At 39.1% G+C, this 23,367-nt stretch overlaps 1 protein-coding gene across 1 annotated transcript in view; it reads right to left on the bottom strand.

Moving 5' to 3' along the window:
- The window catches only part of SORCS3 (sortilin related VPS10 domain containing receptor 3), a 609,733-nt gene that overhangs the window by 74,252 nt on the left and 512,114 nt on the right, over positions 1-23,367 (bottom strand). The window contains exon 14 of the mRNA XM_002756582.7: positions 13,394-13,501. Coding sequence (XP_002756628.3) covers positions 13,394-13,501 — 108 coding nt within the window. The remainder of the gene's footprint in view (positions 1-13,393; positions 13,502-23,367) is intronic.

Below are 23,367 nucleotides of genomic sequence, written 5' to 3'. Positions count from 1 at the left end.
TGCCTTATGCTTTTGTATCCCCATGATTCCTACCCATAAGACTTTGTAAACAGTAGGTACTCAGATCTCAGTTGAGTAACAGTCATATTTAATATTACTAATATTAGTGATAAATTATTGAACACTGAGGGTATGCTAACCACTATGCATGGATCATCTCATTTTATTTATTATTCTCATTCAACAGATGAGGAAACTGAGGTTCAAAAATGTTAAATAGCTCATCCAACAGGGTTACACAGCAAGTAAACAATGAAGCCAGGTGTTAAACATAGGCATTTGCAGCAACCATTCTAAAACAATTCTCAGCAATGTGCATTTTCAGCAAGGCTGTTACTCTTTTTTAAGTCCTTCATGACTTATTAGCAATCATTTGATTGCACAGTTTAGCACTGAGGTATGGGCATGGGGATCCTCTTCCTTCCAGCCCCTAATAGTCTGTTTGCATAAAAGGCAGAAATGCCTTGAAGTATATAAAACTGAAAGTACAGTTGGAGGATAAAAGAAAGTAGAACTCTGCAGAAAAGAGGTTATCTAGAAAGTTCCAATTATGACCCTATTTGTCTCAACGTCTAAAGCATCTAATGTGTGAAGGATTATGTACTTGACTCTGAGCTATGAGTCTTTATTGGCTTGGACTCAAGTTGGGAATCCTTGAAGCATACAAAAGAACAAACAGAATTGTAAAGTCTCAGTGCTGGAGGGGTCTTTAGGGATGAGTTTCTGACCAACCCTCTTCACATGCTAGCTGGGGAAACTAACACCTGCTCACAGACACAAAGAACTGGAACCCAAGTCTCCTGGCAGCCAGCTGTTTCTCCCAAACTGACTGCTCTTCATGGGAAACATTTTCAGCTTGCAGGCAGAGTGATGGTATGCCACATGTGACGGCAGCAGCATGAATACTTGAGGAATGCAGAACAGAGAAGGGATTCACATCCAGGGCTACATTTAACCAGGAAAGTCTTCAGCCAAGACCTACTTTCCAGATTTCACTGGCTTTTCTCCCAGGCTCCTGTATCTAAAGGGTACTCTGCATTTTCCAAACTCCAGCCTGCCACTCTGGAACTACAGATGTGTGCTACCAGTTTCTTCTAAGACAGAGGATCTTCTTTGATATGTTAAGATGTGGCATTCCCCTGAATGGCCTTTCCCCTCACTCTACTGGATCAAGTGAATCATCAGAATGACAGAGACAGGGATGAAATGAGCCTATTCCTATCCAGAGACAGCTTAGCTATGCTGCTCATTGAGCCACTGTGGGTGAAAGTCAGAACTAGGGTGATAAAGTCTGAAATGGGTTTCATGGGTAGCCAGCAAGCTGGGGGAAAGAATAGACCCTCAATTTACAAATAAAGAAGAACCTCTTCTAGAGGCAAGGGAAGAAGAGAAATTATCCCTTTGGTCCAGGGGTTTCCCTACATTCATATGTAGACAAATGAACTGTAATCAACTGACTGCTCCGCAGTGACTCACTCTGGTTATATGCAACAAACATCTCCCTGTTGACACACTGGATTTATTTCTCATTCCTCTACGCAAATAGTTAAACCTGCTATGGATTCCAGTGACTCATATACCATCTTCTCTGCCACCTCCATCCAGGACTCAGAATTAGCCATTGCTAGGTAACCACAAATCCCAACTCAATCCTTTTACTCAGCTTCAACTCCTTTTGTTGGCTGGATGTCATTAATTTGAGAGCAAATTATTACAAACCTGGAAAACAAGGTCTAAAACGCCTGTAGATTTATGATGAAGTCATTTCACAAAAGGTCACAGGCAACCCTGCTATAATTAAATCTTTCATTAATTTTTAAAATACACAATAACTTACAAATGCAGCATAAATTAACCAGATGACCTTGAAGAAATTATTTAGAGAACTGCTTTGTCAGAAGCCACTATTTAGCAATTTCCCGAATTTTTATTTTACAAGTAGAATTTGTCTATTTCCCATTCTCACCTCTTATTGGGTTCTAGTAGTATGTTTATTTGAAATGATTTAGTATTAATTTAGTCAGGGCATTGGTTAGCACTGGGAAGTGATGCTACACAGATGAGAATCTCTCTTCCTCCAGATCATGAGCTCAAAGGTAGAGTAAGAGTGACCCACACCATCATCAGCATAAACTCAAATGCAGCCCCTCCCTTGCATTAGGTGGGAGATGATTTTTTTTTAAATGTGTACATTTTGATAAATAATTTCCTTTTTTCTCACAAAAATAGTACACTCTCATCATGAAAAAACTGAAAACTGAAAAAAACTATAGATAAGAAAATAAAAGCCTCACTGGAGGTAATGCTTTTAATATTCTGTGATGTTCCTTTAATTTATTGGCATGTTATTCTTTCTCAGGCTAGGCAATAAGCAAAAATCAGGGTTAGAATCTTTGGAAGTTGAAGATACCCTGAGGCCTAAGGCACTATTTATCTGTCCCCATTTTTTTTCTTTCTTTTACACACATGCACACATGCCACCACCAGCAACAGCAGTACCACCATTTAAAAAGCTCAGAATTGGATTACAGGACAGACTCCATGAATGCCAGAGCTGAAATAAACCTCATTCAAAATTGGTCTTTCCTCTACTGGGGATGGAAGTGGCTTTTAAAATATAAACTTCTTAACAGTGACCTTGGCTATTTTGTTTATGCCCTAGTCCAGCTTCTAGAACCCTTAGAACAGTGTCTGCCTTGTAGTGGGCTATCAATACATATTGTTGAGTAAAGAAATAATAAACGTTCTTGTAATAGCGACACTTGATTCATATGGATATCCAAATCCTCTTTTAAATGTTCCTATAAGAGTTCAGTTCTCTTTGAAAGGGCTGGCTCCTCACGCCTCCTGTTGCCTCTGCCTCCAAAAGCCCTCTCTCCTTTTCCTTCCCCCATGGAGGAAGCTGCTGAGGATGGATTTCAAATCAAAGCAGAAAGAGTATAGTTGTGGCAAAGCCAGACATCAGCAGACAATAGCTGTTGGTCTCCAGAAATTCAGGCCACATTTTTGGCTATCAATGTGTGTCCACGCCACCTGATCGTTTTCACATTAGGGTGTAGATGGGATTAGTGGTAAAGGAGGTCAGTGGCTACTGGGGGAATCGCATTGAGTGAAAGCCAGATGCTAACTAGACCTTAATAGAAATAAGCAGGGGATCAACAGCAAGAATCCTGTAAGTGGTGCCTGTGTTAGTTACACAATGCAATGATTGGCAAGGTGGTGGAGAGTGGCAAAGATTAAAAGGCTTGAAAATATTTCTCCACATCCTTTCCAACACTTTTACATTGTTGGTGGGAGTGTAAATTAGTTCAACCACTGTGGAAGACAGTGTGGCGATTCCTCAAGGACCTAGAAATAGAAATTCCATTTGACCCAGCAATCCCATTACTAGGTATATATCCAAAGGATTATAAATCGTTCTAGTATAAGGACACAAATGCACACGAATGTTCATTACAGCACTGTTTACAATAGCTAAGACTTGGAACAAACCCAAATGCCCATTGATGATAGATTGGACAGGGAAAATATGGCACATATACACCACGGAATATTATGCAGTCATTAAAAAAACGATGAATTCATGACCTTTGTAGAGACATGGATGAACCTGGAACCATCATTCTCAGCAAACTGACACAAGAACAGAAAATACCGCATGTTGTCACTCATAGGCAGGTGTTAAACAATGAGAACACATGGACACAGGGACGGGAGCATCACACACTGGGGTCTGTCGGTTGGTGGGAATAGGGGAGGGACAGTGGGAAGCAGGGATTTGGGGAGAGATAACATGGGGAGAAATGCCAGATACAGGTGATGGGGAGGAAGGCAGCAAACCACATTGCCATGTATGTACCTATGCAACAATCCTGCATGTTCTTCACATGTACCCTAAAACCTAAAATGCAATAAAATATATATTTTTAAAAAAAATTTTTTAGAAAGACTTGAAAATAAATATGGGGGCAAGAGGAGGTTAGAAGGAATACCAAGAATGAAACTAAAAAGCATTGAAAGAGAAGCAGCAAAAGAAAGAAAGATGATTTCTAAAATGAATAAAAATAAATCATCCTATGTCCAAATAACTTTGATTCTTTTCTCAAAACTAACAAAATCCCTTTAATGGGCTGGAAAGTGTAAGATCAATAACTGTGAGTGAGAAAATGTGGTCTGTGAAGCTGTAGATGAGTCTGGAGTTGAGCAATGAAAGAGAATCTAAGAGATGGAAACAAGGGAGAAGATGGATATTTGAGATAGGATTTAGACAGAAGGAAAGACAGGGAAATAAAAAGAGCTACAGGAGAGGAAGGGAAAAAGGTACCCTGTGTTTATGTCATTAAAATGTCATGACATTTCTCAGTTTCCTACTTTGTGTCAACTCATGAAGCAAAAAGAAAAAAAAAAAGAATCAGAAAAAAGTATAAAGTTCAGTACCCACTCTTAAATAGTTTGCCATATAGTCCAATAGAATTACTCACTCACCATATATTTGCTGAGCACCACCTATGCATGAGCACAACTACATTCAGTGCTGTGGAGGATAATAAATCAGACAGTTGCAAACCTCCTCAATCTTACAGAACAACAACAATAAAAAGCCCTGACATTCTAACTGCAAAGATAACCAACATGTAAAACAATCAGAAAACAGTGTGAGAATTATTATTGCATTATCAGTGCATAGTAAGAGTGCATTATTTGTGATAATGCCAATTAACCGTGACCCCATTCCACTTCTGGCTTGCAGCTCAGAGAACTTCTTGCATGTATGTACCTGGAGGCATACATAAAGATGTGGTAATACTGTTTATAAGAGCACATAGCTAGAAATAACCTAAATGTCCATTGATAAGAAAATAGAAAAATGAGTTGTGCCTATTTATATCATGACAACATGCCGTATAGCACGAAAAGTGCCTGGACCAGATGGATATGACCCCAGATAGATAATATTAAGTGAACAAAACATGTAGAAGAATGTTATTTTTATAAATTTTAGATTTTAAAAACATATAAAGTGATATCACATATATTTCCATAAACAAGTAAGTGCTAAAAGTGTCAACATATGTTCTAGAAGGGTTTGTGGAAGGATTAAGGATAATACGTCTGACAAGGACAATAATGAAGAGATCAATTCCTTTTTATTTAAAAATCTGAATCAAAGTGATAACAGACTAATATTTATTAGTTTCAGATTGTGAGTACACAGCTTTGTAATATTATTCCTTATATTATTCTGTATTTCTTAAATTTCAAAAAAAAAAACCCATAATGAAATATGGATGAAATTGCAGATACAGAATCTAAATTGGGAATCATAAATTCAAAATCTTGCCAGAGCAGGAGGGCAACTTCAATGAACAAGGAGTTAAATGGAGCAGCCAGAGAGGACATATGTACACCAGGTGAGGGGCAGGGCAGAAATAGCACACCCTGTCCAAAATGGGCAGGTGCCATGCAGCTTTAGCAGAATGTTGGGCTACAGGGAGTTGGACTTGGTGCTGCCAGATGTTTCTGATTTTGCAAATGTTGGCTCCACTGGAAAAAGTATACACCAAGCAAGATATACCTGTGAGTCATGGTGAGGCCCATGAAAGGAATTCAATTATAAAAAATGAGAAAGGACTTGGGCTTCCTGAAGGAGTTGTGACTTACATGTGGGGTTTTGATAAGAAATTAAGAGTGGGTATTTTTGTTTTGTTTTGTTTTGTTGCTTAACAAAAGCTGGATGTACCATTTGTGACCACATTGGTGAACCAAGAGGACATTATACTAAGGGAAAAAAGCCAGTCATAGAAGGACAAATACTTTACGATCCTACTTCCATAAGGCATCTAAAATAGTCAAACTCATAGAAGCAGAGAGTAGAATGGTTATTGCCAGGGGCTGGAGGAGGCGAAAATGAAGAGTTCTTCAATGCACATACAGTTTCAGTAATCAAGATGAGTAAGTTCTAGAAATCAGATGTACAACATAGTACCTGTATTTAGCAATATATTATTGTACACTTTAAAATATGTCAAGAGGAGGCCGGGCATGGTGGCTCATACCTGTAATCCCAGCACTTTGGGAGGCCGAGGTGGGTGGATCTGAGGTCAAGAGATTGAGACCATCCTGGCCAACATGGTGAAACCCTGTCTCTAGCAAAAATACAAAAATTAGCCGGGCATGGTGGCACGTGCCTGTGGTCCCAGCTACTCGGAAGGCTGAGGGGGAAGAATTGTTTGAACCCAGGAGGTGGAGGTTGCAGTGAGCCAAAATTGCGCCACTGCATTCCAGCCTGGCAACAGAGCAAGACTCCGTCTCAAAAAAAAAAGAAAAAATGTGTCAAGAGGACAGAACTCATGTTAAATATTCTTACCAAAAAAAACTCACAAAAGAACAAAAGGCAATTTTTGGCACTGATGGATATGTTTAGCAACTGAGATTGTGGCAATGGTCATGGGTGTACATATACATCCAAACTCATCAAAATGTATACATTAAACATGTACAGTTTTGCATATATCAATCATACCTCAATAAAATGTTTTTAAAGAAATAAGGAAATTTCCAAGCCATTTCATAAAAAATAGCTTTTTCAATACTTCATAAGGCAATGCAATTGGAGAAGCAATTTATAGATAGGGAAAGTATGTAAAAACTGTGTCAAAAATACAAATGACATTTTTAATATATTTACAATGGATAAAACCCGAAGGGCATTCTTGTTCGAGGTCAAATTACAACCCATGGACCATGTCTGGCCAGCTCTATATTTTGGATGGCCCACAAGCTGAGTTGTTTTTACATTTTAAATGGAAAAGCAAGTGAAGAATGACATGAATGTGGACATTATTTTATGACATGCATGTGGAAATTATATGAAATTCAAGATTCAGTATTCATAAAGTTTTATTGGAACACACTGATGCCCATTCGTCTCCATACTGTCTATGGCTGCTTTCACCCACTAGGCTGGAAGGGTTGAGTAGTTGAAATAAAAGCCCTGTGGCCAGCAAAGCCTAAAATCTTTACAGTGTGGCCCTTTACAGAAGAAGTCTTCCAACCCCTGCTCTAGTTGGCCATAGTTCTTCCCTGCAGGTGGCCTGTTTCTTGATCATTAGATCATGGAGATTACCAACATCTCCAGTGTTCCTCAATAGAGGTTATTATTTCACTTAATCCTCACATCCATGTTAGGAAATAAGAGCTCAGAGTGGAGCGAAGCAAGACACTAAAGTCACATAGGTGGTAAACAGCAAGCTGAGCATTATCCTGGAAGAGTGAATCTCCAAAGCCCATGCTCTCAGCCACCACACCATCCCTCCTCCTGAGCCCACACACAACTCATTGACCAAAATAAGTTTTTTCCTTCCAGGCTGCTGCTGGTCCCCAGGATACCCTACCATCATCCAGTAGCCCCTCTGCAGGCATGCATTCTGCTTTTGTGTTTCTTGCCACAAACAGGAGTGTGCCTCTGAGTTGCTGGCAAGCCTGGTGACAATCTGAAGGTTATGAATCAAGCAGCCAGCCTGAGAGGTGATGACTTGGAGTTCCACTGGTTTTGCCAATTACTCGAATGACTTACTTTGGGCAAAGTAAAATCAGTCTCCTCCAGCAAACAACAGAGAATTGAAAAACAGATCAATGGAAGCAGCTCTGGTTCATTTTCAAAGACTTTATCGGATGCAGTTACTAGAGGCTAAACAATGCATTTAAGCTCCAAGCTGCGCCTCTGCCTTGTGCTAAGGCTGTATTTAAAAGAATGATCCCTGCTAGGCATGTGGTCACAGTCTTTTAAGTGGAAAGGGCTTCAGGGAAAAAAATAAATAAAAAACCTCTGCAGCTTTGGGGTTTGTATAATTTTCTAAGCAAAATGATCTCTCTCCCTTTCACTTTGGCTGTTAGTTCTGCTGGTGGAACAACTAATCAGAGATTTATGCCAATTAGAATTGGATTTATAAGAGCAACCAACAAGACAACTGGCCCTAACCAAAGGTATCTCTAGCCCTTTTCACCTCTTACTTCCCTCTACTGTCCAGGTACATTCCTACCACTCCATGTCTGCTCACGCTGTTCCACCCACCAGGAATATTCTCTTTCCCTCTTCTCTGTATAGCCATGAAGCCCTTTATAACCACTCTATCTTCAATCATGTCTTTGATATCTAATGTTAACTAGAATGTTTCCCATACTGCGCAGAGGCGCACTGGCACATGTGTCTGTAATTCCAGCACTTTGGGAGGCTGAGGTGAGCAGATCACTTGAGTTCAGGAGTTCAAGACCAGCCTGGGCAACATGGCAAAACCTCACCTCTATAAAAAATACAAAAATTAGCTGGGCATAGTGGCACGCACCTGTAGTCCCAGCTACTCGGGAGGTTGGGGTAGGAGGATCACTTGAGCCCTGAGCCTGGGTGGTCAAGGCTACAGTGAGCCATGACCTGGGCAACATCACTGCACTCCAACCTGTACAACAGAGTGAGACCCTGCCTCAAAAAACAAACACAAACAAAAACACATTTATATCATACCTTACCATTTAATCATTCCCTAATTATTTCATGTGTTTATTACACTTTTTCAAATGGATTGTGAATTAACATCAAGAACTAGGTCTGCTGGGACTTGGGGTCTGGCAGCACAGCAGGCACTCATCATACTAAGTGAACAACTGGTATACTGCTACTGTTTTCCCACACACCTTGGTTGTCCTTGGCTGAACAAACCTTAGAGAATTATAGTACCTTCCTCCAAATTTTACCTCCAATCCTGGTGCTTGAAATTCAGATTCCTTGCTCTTATTTTGCCACTTTCTGAACGTGTGAGCTGAACCTCAGTGACTCATCTGCCCAATGATGACAATCCTATCAACCTTTCAGAGTTGTTGGGAGATTTCAATAAAATCAAGTTTGAAAAAGTGCTCAACACGATACCTGGCACAAAAAAAGGTGCTGAATAGTCACAAGGTGGCTGCGAGCTCTTCACTAGGTTCCTCCAGATCAGACTAAACTCTCCTTAAGCTTTTTAGACATTCACTCATGGTAAGAAGCATCTGATCTCTTTCAGGGAAGCCGTGCTTCTCCCTACTAAGATTTTTTTTTTTTTTTTCTCGGAAGCTGCCAGGTTGTCTCTGGTCCCTGTAAAAGTTTAGCTAAATCATGGCCACTTGGTTCTAACATTCCTTATCAGGAAAGAATTTCAGTAACTTTGAGGATGCAGGAAAGCAGTGTTTTTCTATCTGATTCCACATCTGAGTCAAGTCAGAGAAAAGCAATCTTTAAAGTGCTAATTAAGGGGCAAAGAGCCTTTCAAGAAACAGTGGACCAAAGGGGCCCAAGTGCTGCAACAGCCACATGCATCTCATCAGCTGGAGAGCCACTGCTTGAGATAGCAATTGGCCCTCCAGCTTGTCAATCAGCCCAATCCTCAGCCTTCAGTAATAAGAACAGGCACATTTCATTTTGAATTAGGCTAGACTAGATAGTTCCCATCATTGTTAACAGGGGGATGTTGAAATAATAACATTTGAAAAGACAAAGGAAAAAGAGCAATAAAGGTAACCAAGTCCCAGGCCTCCACTCTGGGAACTGTCTCCCATGCAAATCATCCTGCAAAGCTACAGTGTTAGAAGCGTCCATGTTCCTGGAGCACTGGCCTCCTGGAGAAATGGAAATTGGGCAGATTCTTGTGAAAGGTGGAGGAGATCAGAATCATTCCTAGTAAGCTCCTCATTCTCTAGCTGCCCTTTTGTGCCCACATGCCATTCCACCCCGATGCACCATAACCCCATGTAGACACCTCTACACACACACACAGCCTGCTCTGATTCCTATCTAACCCCAACCCTCATGATTTGCAACTACTGCATTCTGATCATAGCATTTCAGAATCTCTAGAGATCTGTAATAAACTTTCTAACATGCTAGAGCCATGGGCCAGAAAAATTACAACAATCAAAACAATGGTAAGATTTTTGGAAGTCACTTGATTCATTCATTTAATAATTCATTCATCCAGTACATATATACTGTTAAATCCTCCATGTTAGCACAAGCCTGGTAAATATATGGCACTGAATGAACAAGATACACAAAGATCCTCCCTCATGGGGAATTAAACTCACATGCAGGAATGTCTGTGCCTGTGTGTGCATCCATCTGTCTGTCTTAAGGGTAGATGAAGACAGAGAGAAAGATATCCAACAATTAATATCCTTTGGATTAATGTTTATTATCTAAACTGCTCTAAAGGAAAAAATAAATAAGGCCAGATAACATATCATGTGGGAACCCACGCTGATCTATCTATCGGGCTATCAGAACTGATATTTAAGCTGAGATCAGAAAGATATTTAGAAATTTAGTTGTTTAAGTAGGAAAGGGAGGCCCATTCTGGGAGATACAAAGACAAAGAACCTGGGGGCGGGAAGGTACCAGTGCATCAGGAAAGGGTGGTCAGGTCAGGGAGGTCAGAGAAAAAGCCCCAAGCAGGTGGTCAGTATAAGTACTTGTAGGCCATTCTATGAGTTTAGACTCTATCCTAAAGGCAATGAAAAGGCCTCCATGGATTTTAAGAAAACTGGTGATTTGATTCGATTTTTTAATTTCAAAAACCTCACTGTGGATACAGGTCAAATTCCTAAACGTGACCTAAAATCTTTCATAGTCTCACCCCCTTAACACCCAGCCACTCTCTTTCATGTTCTTACCTTTGTTTGTGTCCTTTCCTTTGCCTTGGAATCATTCATTCGTTCAACAATTACTGACTTCCTACTACATGCCAACCACTGCTTTTGGCACTGAGTTTGTAATAGTGAATAAAACTGTTAAAAATCTATGCTTTCTTGGAACTTACATTTCATTCTCTATTATATGGTTTTCCACTTGTGAACTGCTATGAAAACTTCCAGACCAACTCAATTGTCACCTACTGTGTGTGTGAAGTATTCACTTTCCTCTGCTATCGCCTGGCTGTATAACTAGGGCACCGTGATGATTACTTTATCCCCAATTACTCTCACCACTTTGGCCTGAGAGCTCCTTGCAAACAAAGAACTTCATTTGCCTTTGTAAAATCTCCTAAGATCTAACAAGGTCTGATATATATTAGAAGCTCTTTAGTTGTTAAATATATAAATTCTCCAAATCAATGGATAAGAAAAGGCAACAGAACCTTAGAGTGGCTGGTTTTTCTTCCTGACCACACTGAGCTACAGAGAGAATCAGGGTTAACATAGAGGGGAAGGGTATAGAATTTGAATGACCTACTTTATTAATAAGTTTTTAATTCAACGGCAAAGCTAAGCATTCTTGTCCCCACATGGACTCCTTGTCCTCGCAGTTCCTACAGAAATATGTAATTTTTTTAAAAATCCTGTTTCAATCCTTACCATGGCCATTCCACAACTGGACAATTCTAGAAGGCTACTTGGTTTCAATGCTCTTTTCAAATTTAGAATAGAGACAGAAACTATGTCTTGGCAACCCTTCCAGGGCTTGTCCAGCTATCTGAAGAGTCCTGACAAAATCTATGTTGTTTGCATACAAAGGAAACTCTGAATTTAACAAAATGTTAAAACAGGTAACTTGAATTGTTTATACCCACTTTGATGAATGCTTCCAAGACCCATCTTAACTTCATAAAAACACAAATACCTCTGCTCCCCTGCCAGATCCTCTATAAGAAAATAATTATGCTCTATTCTCTAAGCGTTTTATCTTGATAAGCCAGATGAAACAGGCACAGAAGCTCTGCCAAGCTCTGAGGGAGTCTTGACCAGGAGGAAAGGAAAATAGAAGTGCTATCTCATCTTTTCAGTAAATGGTTTGGCTCTGAGGTCAAGCTCCCTCATATCCATGTGACCAGCTACACTCCATCTGAAGCTGAGAAAAAAAATTATTACCATTTAAGATTAGATGAACACAGAACTTAAGCTGTGGCCTTAAACTTGCTAGGGAATGCCAGGTCATATAGAGATTGGCATACATGTGACATTGTTCAAAGTAATGCCCAACAGAAGATGCAGTAAGTTCAAATAGGCCTCATAGAAAAGAATGGAGCCAAACTATGAGATTTGATCAAAACTGCATAAACACAATTATTAAGATTTTTTTTATAACTGGTCACTTATTGGTTCCTAGTTGGCCTTGCCTCCAAGTGCATAACCACTGGAAAAAGACTAATACAAACTATAAAGAAATCTCTGTGCACAAAGGTTAAATCAAGAGCAGTGTCCCTTAGAGTAGTGAGATCATACACCCTTCCACCAAACCAGCACAGATACACACTATGAGTCCTTCTGTGCCAAACCCACATGACAGCAAACACCCCTTATTTTTGCCCAACAGGACTCCAGTCTGTCCAGTGAAGAGCTAAGATGTAAGGTGCTCCAGGCCAGTATTAGCTGCTGGAGAATTACAGATTACAGTTACTCACTCATGATGTACACATATGTGCACACATAAACACAGGTGATCAACTTCTAAGATTAAATCTCATTATAAAGGAGTATGGAGAATGGGCACGGTGGCTTACAACTGTAATCTGTAATTATACGAGGATCTGTGTATCACTAGGTCAGGAGACTGAGACCATCCTGGTCAACAAGATGAAACCCCGTCTCTACCAAAAACACACACAAAAAAGCTGGACATGGTGGCACATGCCTGTAGTCCCAGCTACTCGGGAGGCTAAGGCAAAAGAATTGCTTGAACCTAGGAGGCAGAGATTGCAGTGAGCCAAGATTACACCACTGCACTACAGCCTAGGTGACAGTGCAAGACTCCATCTCTAAATAAATAGGAGTATGGAAAAATATTCACAGCAAAATAATCTAAAGTGAAATAACTGTGGAGGGTGTGTGTGTGTGTATGTGTGTGTGTGTGTATGTGTGTGTGTTTGTGTGTGTGTGTGTGTGTGAGAGAGAGAGAGAGAGAGAAAGAGAGAGAGAAAGAGAGACAGAGAGAGAGAGAGAGAGAGAGAGAGAGAGTGGAGGGGGGGAATCTCTTAAAATATTTTCTGATTCCAACCGGCTGGCTGTTTTATTCCCTCCATCTCTGCCTCTGCTCCTTATCTCTCACTAGACTATTTGGAAACAGAAAATCCATCTAATGATAGAAGTTTTCTGTTTGCTTGGGTTTCAAACAAGTGGGAATTTGCTATAATTCTTTAAATTCTATTAGAAACCTTGACTGTTCAATTAGAATCCCAGCCTCTCTAACCCTGGCAGTAGTTTTTTGAGTTTGTAGGTACAAAAATAAACATTTCCACTTTATAGATGAGGAAATTCTGGCCCAGTGATTGGACCACTTTGGTGTAGGGTTCCCTGGAAAAATCCAAGGGCTCAACGAAAGTAGAACCAGTGTCTCTGATCTTCTTCCTACCATAGCAAAAGAAGTACTCACGTCATGATGTGGGTCTCCATTCCTGCCTCCACCAGAGCCCCGTCAACAAAGAGAGGAACTGAAGTGAAACCATACTTGTCCCAAGAGTGGCCTTCATCAAAACTCACCCTGTGTTGGAAACAAGTACATAGAAAAGACAGCTGAAAATAAAGCCATACTCTTCTGCAACCATTTTTCAGGTTATTAAATTTTCCTCTGTATCTTGCTTTCTGGCAGTGTGGATTATTAATAGGTTTTAATCTTTAACATCTTCCCATATTAATATGAGATTTAATCAAAGCTGCATTTCTGGACCTGAATGGAGACAGCACCCAGAGCTGCAGATATATTTCAACACATTAGAATCAACAAACAACCCAAGCAGGAGGGCTTAGTGGATGAAGTGTCATGTTTCAAGTAATCAGAATGGAACCTGAGGTTCAGTTTATAGCACAATTCATTCAGTCCTTGGAGGTTCTGACACAAATTGAGCAAGGTTGTTGGATCCCATGGAAAGAGAGAAGGTTTGTCTTTCAGATCAAACCTTGCAAACAGCAATTTCCTGTTTGTTCAAAATAGATGTTAGGATTATTTTCCTTCCCCAGTGCCTCTTTAAGGGGCTTTTGGGGACAACCACTGAGAGTCTGAGATGTTCTGAGCAACACTGCCCCATCTTTCATCCAAAGGTAAGAGGACAGTCTGGCCGCTTGTGGACACAGAACCTGCAATGCTTTAAAGAGATGTGACTAGCAGAGGAAACTTGGAGCAATTCTGAGTGCCTGTTTCCTTCCCTTTCTTGACATTATCAAAGACCTGTCTGCCCCTTGATTTAACAAGAGGGCATAGCCCAAGGACTATATCCTCCAAGAAGCTTTTCTCAGCATCACTTCTTCCCCAAGACAGCCTTAGTTTCTTCACCCTCTATGAACATTTTGTTCTGGCTGACTCTTAATTCTACTCTATTTTCATAATTTAGGATTAAAATTCCCTTCTGTATGTTTCTATAACACCCAGGCCTTCTCCTATCACAGTGCTGACTACTGACTCCTTAACTGATCTTGAATATCTCAACTCAAGATTATAAACTCTGGGATTTCAGAGATCACATATGTCATCATTGAATGACCCCTTAATAACAAAAATATATCTCTGTTACAATGCTCCTCACAGTACACACACACACATACACACACACATCCTAATATACATATATATATATATAATACATATTATATATAATGGTAAATAATATGTCTGATTCTCCCACTACACTGTGAAGGTTTTGCTTTTTGTTTTTTAAAAGACCAAGGGTTTCACTCTGTTGCTCAGGATAGAGTGCATTGGTGTAATCACAGCTCCCTGCAGCCTTGAACTCTTTAGCTTAAGTGTTTCTCCCACCTCAGCCTCCTGAATAGCTGGAACTACAGGTGTACACCACTGGACCTGGCTAATTTTTTTTAAAATTTATTTTCGTAGAGGCGGGGGGTTCTTGCTGTATTGTCCAGGCTGGTCTCGACCTTCTGGCTGTAAGTGATCTTCCCACTTGGCCTCCCAAAGTGCTAGACTTACAGGTGTGAGCCACCATGCCCCGCCTAAAATGGCAGTTTTTTTTTAAGGTCAAACACTATACCATTAATTCTTCTATTCTTAGTACTTAACAGAAAACCTGGCATATAGTTTATACCATATATATGCTAAATGAATACATGAATGAAATAATAAGGAATAATGAAGGACCCTCTTTAAATCTAATCATTTCTCAAGCATGATTTATACTGGCACTCAGAAGCTGGCTGTGAATTACCATCCATTACCAACCAGTCTACATGGTTCACTCTCTACTTACTTACTTTTTTCTGTCTCTCTTTTTTTTATTCTCTGTTTTATCTTCTGTCCCAATGTACAGATTAAAAACAATAATAACGTCAATCTCTTAACCCAGCTAGAGTAACTAGTCTCCCAGCCTACAATTTTTGCATTTATGGTATACCTAGATCCATGTTCACGAATGAAATGCAGACAGTCTGCCAAAAGTTTCTATGAGTTCCTAAATTGTCATCATCTGTCTTGAATTTTAAGAACTTGATTATTTCAGCCTTTTAAAAATATATATTGAAGGCTAAATAATCATAAATTAGCCCCAAGAAAGTTGGGCGTATCTAAATTGCTTTTTGTAGAAATGGGTTTCTCATTTCAAAAGTGAAAACACATATAATTGGGAAGGAACTTCACCTTTCTTACCATGTATTCCATCAGTTCCTAAAATAATCATAGTTGTTTCAGAGTGTGTCGTGACCACTAACGAGTTAACTCTGGCTGATCAGTCTAGAAGGTAAGAAAATATTAGTTGGGTTTTTTGTTTTGTTTGTTTTGGTGACTTTGGACAAATTGGTTATTGTCTCGGCAGATGGAAGCCAAAGTATATTTAAGGCCTCTCTTTGTCTCAGTCTCAGGATTTCCTTACCAATAAAAGGTCAGCATGGGCTGGGCACAGTGGTGCACACCTGTAATTCCAGCACTTCGGGAGGCTGAGGCGGGTGGATCATCTGAGGTCAAGAGTTCGAGAACAGCCTGACTAACATGATGAAACCCCATCTCTGCTAAATGCAAAGAAAAAAAAAGTTAGCCAAGCGTGGTGGCACATACCTATAACTCAGCTACTAGGCAGGCTGAGGCAGAAAAGAAGAATCGCTTGAATCTGGGAGGCAGAGGTTGCAGTGAGCCAAGATTGTGCCATTGCACTCCAGCCTGGGCAATAAGAGGGAAACTCCAACTAAAAAAAAAAAAGGTCAGCACTAGCAGAGCAAATTGCAGTGAGTGCCATGAGCATTGGAGGGAAGGAGCCATCTTTAGTTTACACAATGAAGAGAAGACCCACAGAGAACAGACATGGAGAGACCACCACAGCCTTCCAGTATTGAGATAGGAGCTCCAAGGCAAAGCTAAGTCCAGATGGGGAAAGAAATTATAGACGATCAAGGGCCTGCCGTATGAAATGAGTTCATGTGGAAAGAGCAAAATCCTTGCTAGAGGGAAGAGTAGGATCAGCAGATGCCTAAAGGAAGGATGAGAAACACCAAAGTCCAGGTAGGAAAGGAAATTGACAATAACTAAAGTCCAAGGATGGTATAAATAAGCACAAGCAAGTGGACAGGACTCCAGAGCTAGCGTGATTTGAGATCAGTTTCTAACACTTCATTCTCACACTGAGGCAGTTATGAAGAACAAAACTCGCTAAAGAAGCTCCAAAATATATAACATTAGAAAACTTAATCTCTTAGTTATCAAATATTTGGGTCTGGGTAGGCTGCAGTTTGTGAAACTTATTATTTTTTTGATGACTGGGAGTTTTCAAATGTCCTGAGGTGATATATTGTATATTGAATTCTATATTGAATGGTATCCCCAAGGGATGTACCTTCTCTTCCTTAGGTCAGTTGCTCATTAATGGCTAAGACAAAGGCACTGCGAATTCCTTATTAGCTCCACAGGTAAAACTGCAGTCAGTAGGATTGCCAATACTGAGGAAGATATAAGTGAAATTCCAATTGATTTCCAAATAGTGGCAACATAGGACTACAGAATCAAAGTCAAATAAAATTAATTTATCAAAATGTTACTGATGCCTACTACTGTGTGCCTCATCTGGCAGTGACCTCAGTTCTAGGGATACAGAGATAAACAGAAAAGGGAAGGTCCTAGCTTCCATGGAACTTACATTCCAGTTTGAGGAGATGAACAATATGAAAATAAATCAATGTAAAAATATGAGTTAGAAATAAGTATCATTGAAACAACTACAATAAAGTGAAACAACTACAATAAAGTGACCAGATAGCTACTTTGTGCTCAAAATTTAAGAAAGCCCTTTCTAGGAAGATTGATATTTAAAGTAAAATCTAGATGATAAGTGGAAGTATCCATGTAAAGATTCAAGAGAAAGTCATTACAGAGAAAAGACCTAAAATGAAAAAGCTGTCCTGTGAGAAGAACAGAAAGATGGTCAGTGTCTGTAGCTTAGTGTGAATAGGAACTAGCTGAAAAAATTTGTAGAAGAAAATAAGGCAGAAGCCAGATCATGAAGAACCTTATTTTCAGTTGAAATAATATAATGTGATTTAAGCTTTAAAAGGTAACTTTCACTTCTCTGTGATAAATGGATTGTCAAGACCCAAAGTGGATTTGAGGAAATGAGCTGGGGAGGGGTGGCAATTTAAGAGAGCACACAAAGATGGGGCTTGAATGAAGATTATTATAGTGAAAAAAAACTGAAATATTTAGGTTACTCTTAGAAATAAAGTCAATGAATTTGGTAATAAAATATATAGAGATTGCATGACCAAAAGAAAGAAATCATGGAAAATATTGATTTCGGGGGAGTGTTAAGTAATTGAGAGGAAAATTAGAAGAGTTAGAGAAGCAAAGCTTTTTGTTTATCATCTGTTTGTTTCTGTTTTGGTCGATATCAAGATTGATGCTTTTTGGACTTCCATATTGTAACATTGTTAAGAAGACCTTTGGATGGATAGATCTGTATTTCTCATCATAATTGGGTATGTAAATTTGGAAGTCACTTACAAGACAGAAACAACTTAAAGCATAATGCTTAATACATAAAAACAACAACAAAAACACACCATGCCCTACAAGTAGACGAATGAGATTGGCTAATAAAATATATAAAGCTAAAAAGAAACCGGAGTCATAGGCAAACTACAAGTTAAATATTTTCTGGCAATGGCACTGTCATGAGGTAATCAAGCCACTGTGAGTCTAGGATGTGCTCACAGATACATTACAAGCCTAAAAAAAGAAATGATCCTTCTACCCAATCCTATATACTGTTCAATTTTAAGGAAAACTGACAGCAAGTGTAGTTAAAGGTAAAAACCAAATGGTCCTAGAAACAGATTACGTGAATTTTACGGAGCTTAGGGAAAAGAAGAAAAACTGAATTAATTACCATTGCATATTAATTTTTGTAGATGAGAAAGTTTCCAAATATTTTTAAAGATCTATTTATCGCCTACCAAAAAGGGATAATGTCAGTGAAGGACATTACACAGAATGTAGTTAGATATGTGGAACTATTAATTGTTTAAAATACAGATAGAATAAGAGGGAAAAGATTTCCATGTGACTCTTCTAAAGAGAACAGTCAAATATTTGTGCATAAGAATGTAAGTTCCCAAGTACACAGTCCCATTCAACAGCATATTCCAGCCCCTGTACTAATGCTGGATAAATAATATATGCTCAATAAATATGTATGCAATAAATGAACAAATGGATAAAATCTGTCTTGAGTTGCATATCGTGTCATTTCCCAGAACTTAGAAAGGCTTTTCTAACCTAAGATATTTCTAAGAAAGACGTTGAGGTCCTTCCCAGCTGTACCATTCCAAAAATCTTATATAATTCTGGAGCAGACTTAATTTGCATAGATCTGGGTGGCAGAATGCGGGTCAATGGGCACAGATTACAAGTAGATTTATTATTGCTCAACATGAAAAACAATCTAACAACTATAGACATTATACAGGGTTGGAACTACGTATGTTGGGTATTTTCAGGTTGATTAGCACTGTAGTATTCTGGTAAAGGGAGGTGACATTTTTGGGGTGTCACAAAAGTATCAGCTATACCAGGGGTATAATACTAGTTTAAATGACTTCTATAAGGTCTTTTCCTACTTCGTGCATCTATGACTATGATACTGAGATGGCATAAACTAAAAGGAATAGAATCTGCTAATAACAATCAGAATCCTCCTCAGAAGTCTCTAGCACAGAAATAGGGAGCTACAGCAGTCACTGAGAATCAGTGTTCCTCCCTCTGTTAAGGTGTACTGCTCCATTTCATTTTATCCCCAGTATATGAGGTGGTGACATTTTAGCCACCTGGAAGTTTTTCAGAACAGCACATGCACTTTTGCTTTTCAGAGGCAATGTACTGTTTGGAACGATTGTTTTCATTTGAAAGTTTCTCTGAACAAAATGTTAGTGCCCACAACCAAAGAAAAGCTAGGTGATATTTTCCTTTCTGTTTCCAAGAACATCCCACTGAGAGACAGTGACAGCTTGTCAGGGTTAAGTAAACCGTCACACCCCTGTCTACCTGCCCATTAGGTGCTCTGCCTATTGTGTTTTCATTAGAGCTCTGTATTCAGTGGGAGTCCATTGTTTATCTCACTCTAATGCTTCTCAGGCACAAAGGGAACACTGGACAGAGGCTTTCTCTGAAATAGCACTTAGTTCTAATCTCAATGCATCCAAATGTATATGGTCACAAACAGATGGGTTCATTTGTATGCTGTTTTGACTTCATGCCTGCCTGGCTACCTATCATTTCAATTTGTAGGAAACAACATGCCTTGTTAGCCTAGCTAAAGTTTTCCCAGCTTTTCAATTATGGCTTTTATTTTCTCTTAAAGGTAATGTAGCTATTATTTAAATCTGAGAGCCACCACATCCCAGTGGGTAAGCTGGTGTCTTTTTCCTATTCAAATATATATATAAAACAATGTCAGTCTGAGATCTACAACAGAAAATGGCAATGAACTGATTACCTAACCTATTTTCCTCTTAAAATTAATGATTTGTTTACTTTGAGGTTGTCATTTAATCAGAAGCTCCTGGTGAGGAAAAACTTGGTTTAAGTTTCAGAAGCTTCCATCTCATAAGCAGGAGACAAAATCAGTCGACAATTTCATAAGAAAACACTGATGATAATAACATCATCAAGCCCTTACAAAACACTCACTTAGCCTTTGAAAGAGATGTGGAAGGATAATTCCCAAATGAGTTTGTTGTTGTTGTTTTCTAACACATATACTCAATAGCTGGCATTTAACCCCTTCCAGGGATTGCTTCAGAGAATGGCATTCATAGACAGGCAAGTAAGCAGAAATCATGGTCTCTGTATACATTCAAGAAAACATCTGTAGCATTTGTGACAAGTGGCAATATCAACATCCTATAAATGGAGATAATGCTATTTCAAAAGCTTAGTTCGAAAAATCCTTTTTAATACTTTGTAAGTTAGAACAGTTAAATGAAGGTTGATATTGCCATTATTATTATAAAAGGAAATTCAATGGGAGTACAGTTCTTTTTTTCCTGAGTTCTATAAACATTTTTACCAAGAAAAGAGATACTCTGTTGAACAAGGGAAAACTCAAACTTTGTGTTGATGACTTTGAGAGTCATGATTTGGTCCTACGTAAATATCCCTAAATGAATATTGAATAATTTTCCCAACTTGGATGATTTCCTTCTGGGGATAATCAGACAGGCACTCCTTTTGGAAGTGAGATGTTCTCTGGAGATGAACTTTTGTGGCTGAGACTGAATAGTTAGATGTGAGGATGCTAAGATTTGACAAAACCAAAATTCTCTTCCATGCACTCCTGCCATGTCAAATATGCTCTCCTCTTCTACCAACAAAAGGAAATGACAAAAATAAATTCTTTCTTTCTTCAGCACAAGAAAACCTCTGCAGAGTGCTTTAAGAATCAATGATTAAGTAAGTGCTAGGTTCCTACCATAATCAAGGAAAGTAATGGCCAAGTTTAAGGGTTGGTTACTAGCCCCTTCTCTAGGACTTATGGGGAAGAAACCAGGATAGCTAAATCTGTCTGTAGAGCATTTATCAGTTCACTTATGAAGGTCTAGATGAAAGTTTTTAACATGATGGGAGCTAAGAAACATTGCCTTTCTTGGTTAAAAAACAAGCTTGTTTTAAGACTCAAGCTATCTTCTCTGAAAGTGCAAGTCCTGCTCAGTCCGCAATAGAGACAGCTCTTTCCCCTACAGAGGCAGATGGGTTTTGATAGCAGAAAAGTTACCTACCAGATAAACTTTAATTCTTTAAACTAGCCTGTAAGTTCATCTGAGTATTACCCACCTCTACTTATATTTTTGTCTCAATCAAATAGTGTCCTGAACACTCCCTGCATTACTTGAATTCTGGATTTTAATCAAAGTTTTCTCTTTCTCTGGCTTGCCTCTCACCTCTCCTGTAATTCCTGGCATTCCTCTCTCTCAGAAATCCTGCTGGAGGAGGTGACATAAGGGCTGACCTTTGAGAGAAGGATGCCAGGCTCCTTACACACCAGGCTTTAAGATTAGAGCAACACACATAGCCGGCATCCTTTCGCAGACATTGCTTTCACTTCTAGTCATGCGTGGACTGCCTAAACACCTTGACTATAAGCTCCTGGAGGGCAGCGACTATGTCATAAGCTTAGATGTTCTTGTTACAGTATCTAGAAAATTAGCAGCCAGAACAAAAGAGCATCCATGACAGAAACCTAACTTGGTGCTTCCAGGTACTCATGTCTAGCCTTGAGGAGAGTATTTAACATATTTGCTTTTTGATGCCATTATAAATGGGTGATAAAAAGGTACCCACATACATAGGTTGGTCAAGCATCAAATGAGATAATTCATGTTAATGGTTTAGAACAGTTCCTGGAATGTAATAATCCCTCAATAAATGCTGACTATCAGTTACATCAAGCAATTCTAGTTTGGATACTACCAAAAAGCTATATAAATCAGCAGTAAAAGGACAAGAAACAATTACACTGGGAACTTTTACAAGCTCATCCTTGAGGTAGGAGACCGCTCTTCTTACAAATGGCTCCATGTATCTTTTCAACATTTATTTGCACAATCTCTCTGTAAGATAATATCATAGTAATAGAACGATTTCACAACATGCTAGGTTGAACTTTAAGAAACTGGCAATATTTGATCATTTTTGACCTAAAAATGGTGATGTCATGTGGTTTCACTTAAAATAGTCAAACTGAAGCTTGGATTTGGCACCAGGGAATCCTATGCCTTTCCTGATTACAATCTGATCCTTTCAGTAAAATTCTTACTCTAAATGTCTTTAGCTCCCAATATCTAAAACCTGGTAGTTAGGCCAGGGTCCACCCTCCTGCCCATGTGAATCCTACCAACTGTACTCTAGATAGCATAGCCATTCACTCTTCTAAATATTCACATTGCTGAATCTAAAGCCTGAAATTCTTTCCTTTCAGGACATGAATACACATGAGACTCATCCATTCCCTGCCCAAAACACAGAACAACAGCAACAAGTCATCATCACCATCATCAACATCATTATCTATTCTCACTCAACTCTGTCCTTGTGGAAGGTCTTGCATCTATACCCTCAGCTCCATTTCATAATCTTACTCTTTGAAAGGAATAATCTATACTGTCTCTATTTCATTTCATTGCTTATCATCCATTCAGTCACTCATTCATTTATAAATCTATTACAGTCTAACTTTCATCCCCACCTCTGTTTCAAATCTACTCTGACAAAAATCACGAATAAACTCCTTTATTGCTTAATCCTAGGTTGTTTTTTATTCCATAGCTGACTTGATCTGATTGTAGAATTTGATGCTATTAATCACTCCTTTCTTCAGCATTCATGAAAATATTTCCTCTGAGTTTCTATCTTTTTGGTCATTTATCTTTAGTCTGTCCCATAATTTCTTCCTCTATTCTGCATATTGGTTTTCAGCAGAGTCCACAGGAGTCCCTGGTTTCTCCTTATTGTACCCACTTTCTTGAGGCATCGAGCCCATTTCCATAGCATTAACTACCACCTAGTGGCTAATGACTTCTAAAGTGTCAGCCCAGTCCATTCCCAATCTTCAGGTGAATATATTTGACAACTCATGGTCATTTTTGCTGAAATATTCATGGAAACCACTAACTCAGCTTATCTAGAACTGAACTCTGTATCTGTTACATGTCTAACTCTCCTCTTCCAATTCCCATCTCTCCTATTTTGGATTACTGATCTTGGCTACTTGAACTGCAGGTCCATCCTGCTGTCTTCTGCCTTATCTGACCATTCATTACCATCGACCCAATTCATTACGCCTCCCATCTGAATTATCTGGCCTACTATTGCTACTTATGAGTTAGATGATGTAAAGGCTATTAAATGATGGATGAATAAATAAA

This window comes from Callithrix jacchus, chromosome 12 (assembly GCF_049354715.1).
Source record: "Callithrix jacchus isolate 240 chromosome 12, calJac240_pri, whole genome shotgun sequence".
In the NCBI taxonomy this organism is placed as follows: Eukaryota; Metazoa; Chordata; class Mammalia; order Primates; family Cebidae; genus Callithrix; species Callithrix jacchus.
Note: the sequence above shows the minus strand (reverse complement) of the source record. Positions and strands in the feature narration are given on the sequence as shown.